Source organism: Electrophorus electricus, chromosome 24 (assembly GCF_041902795.1).
Source record: "Electrophorus electricus isolate QZ-2024a chromosome 24, ASM4190279v1, whole genome shotgun sequence".
NCBI lineage: Eukaryota > Metazoa > Chordata > Actinopteri > Gymnotiformes > Gymnotidae > Electrophorus > Electrophorus electricus.
In genome coordinates, this window is record NC_137520.1 from 14,217,712 (window position 1) to 14,224,413 (window position 6,702).

The 6,702-nt window shown below is 44.9% G+C and overlaps 1 protein-coding gene across 2 annotated transcripts; it reads left to right on the forward strand.

The window, feature by feature from the left end:
• The first annotated feature begins 1,943 nt into the window (after positions 1 to 1,943).
• On the forward strand, positions 1,944 to 6,702 carry alkal2a (ALK and LTK ligand 2a). 2 transcript variants are annotated; one of them, XM_027031598.3, is made up of 6 exons: positions 1,958 to 2,656; positions 2,894 to 3,214; positions 4,295 to 4,348; positions 4,721 to 4,801; positions 5,200 to 5,275; positions 6,280 to 6,702. In XM_027031598.3, the coding sequence occupies exons 2-5, from the start codon at positions 2,950 to 2,952 to the stop codon at positions 5,262 to 5,264; spliced, it is 465 nt and encodes a 154-aa protein (XP_026887399.1). In that variant the 5' UTR covers positions 1,958 to 2,656; positions 2,894 to 2,949; the 3' UTR covers positions 5,265 to 5,275; positions 6,280 to 6,702. The 2 variants fall into 2 exon arrangements, with proteins under 2 accessions (XP_081562765.1, XP_026887399.1); XM_081706639.1 differs by lacking the exon at positions 4,295 to 4,348 and having other exon boundaries at positions 1,944 to 2,656.

Sequence of the window (6,702 nt, forward strand, 5' to 3'; positions counted from 1 at the left end):
GCGTCACCACGGCGGTTTTGGTGGAACAGAAGGCAGGAGGGACGAAGCCGGTCACAGGCAGTGGTGATGGACGACTGGACAAGCCTGACGTCAACTGGTCCGACTGGGGAGGACAAGAGCATGACCAGGAAGCTACGGAGGAAACCATGACAGCGACCTGGTTCTCATCATACATACCACATATACGTCCAGCTCAAAACTGGACCAAAAAGTGGAATCATGTAGTCATGTAACCCTGACTGATTCATCAATTATGTTTTAAGACAAAAGGTCATCTGAAATAAAACGGTGTCCTTTAGCTGTTTGATTTTAAAGTGATGCCAATTCTACTAAAAAAAAGTGTTATCTCGTCCTTCCATTGTTAGAATAAGACACCATTTACACTGAGAGGGAGAGAGAGCCACAGGGCTGCCCTAATGAAGCAGATTCCTCATCTGCAGAACATCACTACTAATTGCAAAGGGAAAACAAGATAAATAATTACCTGTTGTGGATGTGAGTGCTTGTCATGTCTAAATACGATGTGACAGCATTTCAGAATTCCTGACAATGTGTTATAAAAGAAAGGTTCAAAGAAACGCAGCCACTCAATCCATCCATACTGATGTGGACAGCAATGTCCTGGCACACGTAAGATATGAAACACACACCAGGTTCAGATTTGTGAGAAAGGGGCGCATATCCACTGGCTGTAGATTAAATAATAAGTGCAATTATATGGGTATGACGTGGTCTATAAACAAAGCAGTTAAATAGCAGTGTGATCTACATGCCATCAAAGTCTAGAGACAAACCTTCAGGCACGTGCTGGGATCTGATATGACACTGGTCCGTATTTCTGCATGGTCAGAGCCCAGACGCAGGTCTCGGAGACCAATTTTAACAGAGCTCCTGCCATATGTAGACAACTCTGCACTTTCTCCCTCTCCCTTGTTAGTGTATAGTTTCAGTGTCCTTTAGCTGAAAAACACAACTACATAAAGAGCTATTCGTTCGACATTTTCCACTAGTCTGATCATGACCTTTGGCCAGGGTGGGTTTCAGAAAACCTTTTTGTTTTGTTTTAAGACCAACTCATTATGTCGTTGGTTGTCAGCAAATTATTATACGTTTTCACACCTTATTTCTGCTCTGTGATCTTTTTTTCCACTGAACACCACATCATCTACAACCGAGAAGCTTCGGGAAGATCAGTTTATAATGTGATCATGCTAGTGCAGAGTCACAGAGTCAGTGTCTGTGTGACTGACAGCAGAGTGGCGCGACTCTCAGGGTTCAGAAATGTGTTGATAAATGTTAAGGTTTTCCAAACTGCTGTATTCAGAAGTGAAACGCATCTCTGGCTGGTTATCTTGCCCTTTAACAACACTGCAGCCAGGATGGTGGAACTGAAAATCTGGAAGAAAAAAAAGTGGCCAACAGTGACCGTCTAGTCAAAGAAATAATTACATTAAGAACCCTTTGTTAGAATTCTAGTTAGTTAGAATTCTAGTCTTAGCTGTTGCCACCGTCTTTGTGTATGGATTGGTTTTGGTATGATTACAATATCCAAAAATCTATAATAACTGATCAGCAAACTAATGACTGAGGCACAAACATCCCGCCTTTTTCTAAACTGGTGTTTTTCTCTGCAGCACTAACGCACCTAAAAGGTAAATCGTCAAAAAATCCTAAACCCATTCAGCTAATGTTGCTCCGCAGTATTGTAGACCTTCAAAACAACTCATCATCTGCGCGCGAACTGTCAAACCAGTGACATCCAGAAAGTGGGAGCCCTCGAGTTACCTGCTGTTAAAGGTACTTAAACCTCGGTATCTTACTGATAACATGTTAAGAGTCTCCTTGTAAACAACGGCAACACAACCCGCAAAAGAACTTTATCCTAACTACTAAATGTCCCCGTTATGCTGTCATTAAAGGACGCAGCGCATCTTGCAGCGTGTTGAATCAAACTGAGAGCGAGCGGGACAGGAGCAGCTGCCACGAGGCCAACAGGTTCTCCACGCGCTCTGAGGGAGTGGTGAGGGGACAGAGCGCGCTCTGAGTGTTTCTCTGCTACCACAATTACGACCTAATTACATCAACCATGGTCACTTCCAGGCATTGATCTGTAACTCGAATCAAGCGCTGCGTTCCTCGGAGGTACAAGAAGATGAAACGGTGATATTCCGTTGTTTGAAAACTTGACCGTCAAATCACGAGGAGTTCCAGTCTGCAGATGCACGCGACAGTTCCTGGTAAACGCCGTGACCGGGTGGGCTAACACAACCTAAAAAAATCCTACATGTCATGCGATGATCGGGAACCTAAGGACCGGACACTTACAACGTGCCTCTAATTAAAGACGCGACCCGCGAGGCTCATGTTCCTGCGTATAGGAGGGACAATAAAAGCGCGCGACTCTTCTGCAAACGCCCCAAGACTTCAGACACTCGCGCACCACGAGTATTTCAGTTCCCCGTGGCTTTGAATTTATGGATGAGACTGACCACCCGCGCGTCCCACGCTCGTGTATAATAACGGACAGCTCGCTCCACTCGCTCACGGTTTCCGACGGGTTGCTGCGCGCTGAGCGCTTTCATTCAAAGGACTTCTATTCAACTTTTAAATAATCACCAAGCGCATTTGGAGCACTCCAGTCTACAGGAAAACACAGGTAAAGTATGCATCATGTAACTTGTATGCATCATGTAAGTTGTAATATATAATTTTTTATGGGGATGCATTTTATATACTATGAAGCTTTTGACGACGTGCGCTCAGTTACAAAGTCACGGAGAAAGATGCGATGCAATATAACATAATATATTTGAAAATAAAGTAAGTGGTTAGTTTAAAATTCCAGTCTTACGATGTTTCTAATCTGAGTAAACTTTGTTCATCTCTCCTGCAGAGTGGTACGGAACCGCGCGTGGTAAGGACACTACACCGGTTGTATACCCTCTAGATATGGTAGCGATGCGCACGCGGAGAGTTTCGGTTGTCATGGGGCTCGTTCTGTTGCTCTGCATTACCGGAAAATGTGATGAGAACAGGAAGATTGACAAGGAGGCAAGGAAGCACAAAAACCTGTTCAGTCGGATAAAAGACCTGGTCAGACACATGGAGCAGAGCACAGGGGGACAGACTGCGCTGTCCGCGTTTGGGAGAGACACGATGCTCGAGAGGCACAACTCGCATAAACTCAAAACGGAGAGCGGCGAACCAATATTAGGTAAGCTTCCGGCGTGTATGGCCACACTGAAGCCACGCTTTGGAGGGTTGATTGTGTGCGTTCTGATGGGATAGCGCATGCGCGATGTGCATGCAAGCGTGCCATTTCTGTTTTTTCTTATCCTAGAAGTACACCGTTAGACCGGCTACAAAATCTTAAAGCACCACGTGCATATGCGCTTTAGAAATGGGGCAGAAACTCGTGAACTGGGGTCTGGAGTTAGACTCCAAACATTCCTTCTATTGGTGCAGGACGCTCACCACTCACACGCTTCACTTTGTTGGCTTGCACTGATGCTGTAGGTACATGTTATAGGTGCACAGTTACACACTGTAGCCCATCTGTTCTTGTGCACAATTCCTCATCAACCCTCTTCACTGGTCCTGGTTTCTGAAGAACAGGAGCACTATGGATTGGGTATTGATTGGGTGTTGGTGCATTCTCAACACAGACATGGTCCTATGTGTTGAGCAAGGTTACCAAGCACAGTGCTTTTATTGGGGTCTTTACAGGTCAGTGCCATAGCAGCCCACCACTGTGCTGCAGGAGGGCTTTTACAGGATAACTGCTTTTTAAAATAAACAAAATCTGGAGTTTGTAATCAGTGCTTGAATAAACACTAGCCACACTAAAATCAGATGAAACCAAAGAAATCAAAGACACAAACATCTCTGCTCCTATGCATACACCACAGCTGTGTCAGCTCATAAGGCTTTACAGGTGTCTTTCCGAAAGCGTCATAGCTGGGGCTTTGTCAATGCTACTCCAATCTTTTAAATCCTGCAACATTTGTAAAACGTTTAAATGATCACAGAACTAATTCTAATATAATAATAATAATAATAATAATAATAATAATAATGACCACACTGGCTTGAAGCTGGACTGGGTCAGAAGTGGTGATGATGTGCTGAACTTACAGGCAGATGTGTGTTTCTTTTCTCTGAAGTGCTTAGGCAGAGCATGATCATGATGGAGAATGTCGGGAATACAGAGAGCCTGCCAAGCTGTCAGTTCTCACTCCTTCCCTGAGGTCATCGGAATTTTAACCTTTGACCCACTCTTTCTGTCTCCTTGCAGAAATTTTCCCAAGGGATCTCAGAAAAAAGGAGAAGTTTTTAAAACACTTAACAGGTGAGCAGAGTACTGGGACTTGGAATACTCAGGGAGTGTGAAAGACTCAGAGGCCAAGATGGGGGTTAAAAAAAGAAAAGAATGAGATAGATTAAAAAAACAAGATAAAGTGACACGACCTTTTTGTTTAGGTCCTAAAAAAAGTTTTAGATTCCATAGCAGAGCCAAGCACTGTGCATAAGGCTTTCAAAGGGCTGATCATGAGCAAGGGGCAACTGAGGGACAGGTTTGACAGGCCTCTGCCTTCCCGATAAAGCCACAGTACATGTGGACATGTGGAAACCAGATTAGCAGAACAGACACTGTGAGGTGATGGCTGGGTTTTGCAGCTGAAACGAGGCCAGTTCTGACCGGCTGTCCGCCTCCCCACAGGGCCTCTATACTTCAGCCCCAAGTGCAGGAAGCATGTGTACAGGCTCTACCACAACAGCAGGGACTGCACCACTCCTGCATGTGAGTACCGTAAGCTGCGCAAACAGAACCACACCCATTAACACCCAGACCACACGCAGCAATACTGTCACACCATCAAACATGGCACACATGCCCCCGCCTTCCTGATGGGGGGAAGGTGAGCTTGTCAAAGCAGAAGTGGGATCTGCACCAGTCAGCCAAGACTTTCTCCACGACAACCCGCCTTCCCATGATATCCAAACTACAGCCTCCCCTTTTCACTGACCGTGCAGGAGACACCATGTCTTGTCTTTTGCTCTGGTGGTGTGGTGTCAGGGCAGACCTGACTGTGCATGTCTCAACTTACTTGTGCCAAATGCATAATTTCTAACCTTTAATCCAAGACCCAGATTTCTCCTGTTTTGAGCCTCTCTTGCATGTCTTTGCCTTGTCTGTAGACTATAAGAGATGTGCGCGGCTTCTTACTCGGTTGGCGGGGAGTCCCAGGTGCCTGCAGAGCTAAAACTTCAACAGGTACCAGTTCACTATTCATTTGTTTCAGTGTCAACGTGACTCACTAATTAGAGCCCATTTCTCCTGGGTGGGCATGTTGCTTATGGGCAAGTGCCCCACATAAAAGATACAAGCTTTGAGTGGAGGTCTTTGTCTGGCATATTGAAACCATTACATGAACATACCCATGTTTAATCTTTCTTTCTTCTTAAAATGAAGGGACCGGTTCCAAATACAGCTTAAAAGACTGAAACCTTTAGATCAAAATGTTACAATAAACATCTTTGGGAGCGTCAGGCAGGTGGTTTGGGTTTTTGTTGCGCATATGCACATATTCACTCCACAGCCAAAGAACAGCCGAGGTAGCCGGGTAGCATGTGTGAATCAGCCCATCGGTACGTCGTGATAAGGTACCAGCAGAAAAATGTTACAGGTCCATAGTCTGTAGTGGGACTGCAGGAAAGACAATAGCTCACGCAAATAAGGCACCTGGACAAGGTTACGGGAGGTCATAAAGACGAAGGAAAAGGGCTGTTTGTTTATCTGACAGAGATAAGGCATACAGCACAGCAATAAAGCACAACAGGACTGTGCTGCACAACAGTGCCGTAGCTGTGTAACTCAAATAATATTATGAGTTAATGAAGCTCACTGCTTCATTATATATATATAGCTCTGGTATTCCTAGATGTAGGCCTACAGCTGAGGTCTCCTTTGGAGGAGGTGATGGCTAAAAGTCTTGCTACAGAGTATCTTGTAAAAGTACTTGTGTTCTAGTATTTTCACCAGATAATACACGTATCAGTTTGTGTAACAGGCTTGTGACTGTTTCTGGATGCACCTAACTCCTAGGTAATGGGAGAGTGGAAAACCTGCAGGATCTTATATTCCTGTGGTTTCGAAAACTTTGCTATACTGCATCCACAAATTCTCAGATGCATCCAAGCGCACACCCACCAGCACACAAACACACACCTGCAACAAAGTCTGACACAACACAAAATTTCACTTGCTTTGTCCAACAGGCCAAAGCCAAGGCGGAGGAGACGGGAAAAGCAAAGTGCCTTTTGCAAAAGAGCAAAGAACCCAAACCATCAGTCAGCGTTCAATGAGCAGACCCACCCAGTCCAGGGCAGTCCTGCTGGAGAGGACAGGTGGACAGCGGGACGAGTGGAGGGGCTCATACCACAGGGGAGAAGACAAAAGAAAAAAACATCCTAAGCCAGAGACTGACCGAGCCTAAACCATTTTAAAGGGGAATGGAGCCACCTGTCTGTGTGTAGACGCACATACATTAAGCACATGGAAATATGCCTTAAACATATGTGGCCACAATCCTACTGCTTCAAATGCATAAATCAATAATCCAATAAATTACTATAAATAGGAAAACAGTAACTCTTACTATTTATAATGTCATTGTTTTTCTTTCTGTGGTGCACCTTAGA

Bases quoted from the DNA above. Each gene is read 5' to 3' on its own strand.
- alkal2a (XM_027031598.3), top strand. From the start codon at position 2,950: ATGGTAGCGATGCGCACGCGGAGAGTTTCGGTTGTCATGGGGCTCGTT. The intron at 3,215-4,294 runs GTAAGCTTCCGG...GTCTCCTTGCAG, and splicing joins GAGCGGCGAACCAATATTAG to AAATTTTCCCAAGGGATCTC. The intron at 4,349-4,720 runs GTGAGCAGAGTA...GCCTCCCCACAG, and splicing joins GTTTTTAAAACACTTAACAG to GGCCTCTATACTTCAGCCCC.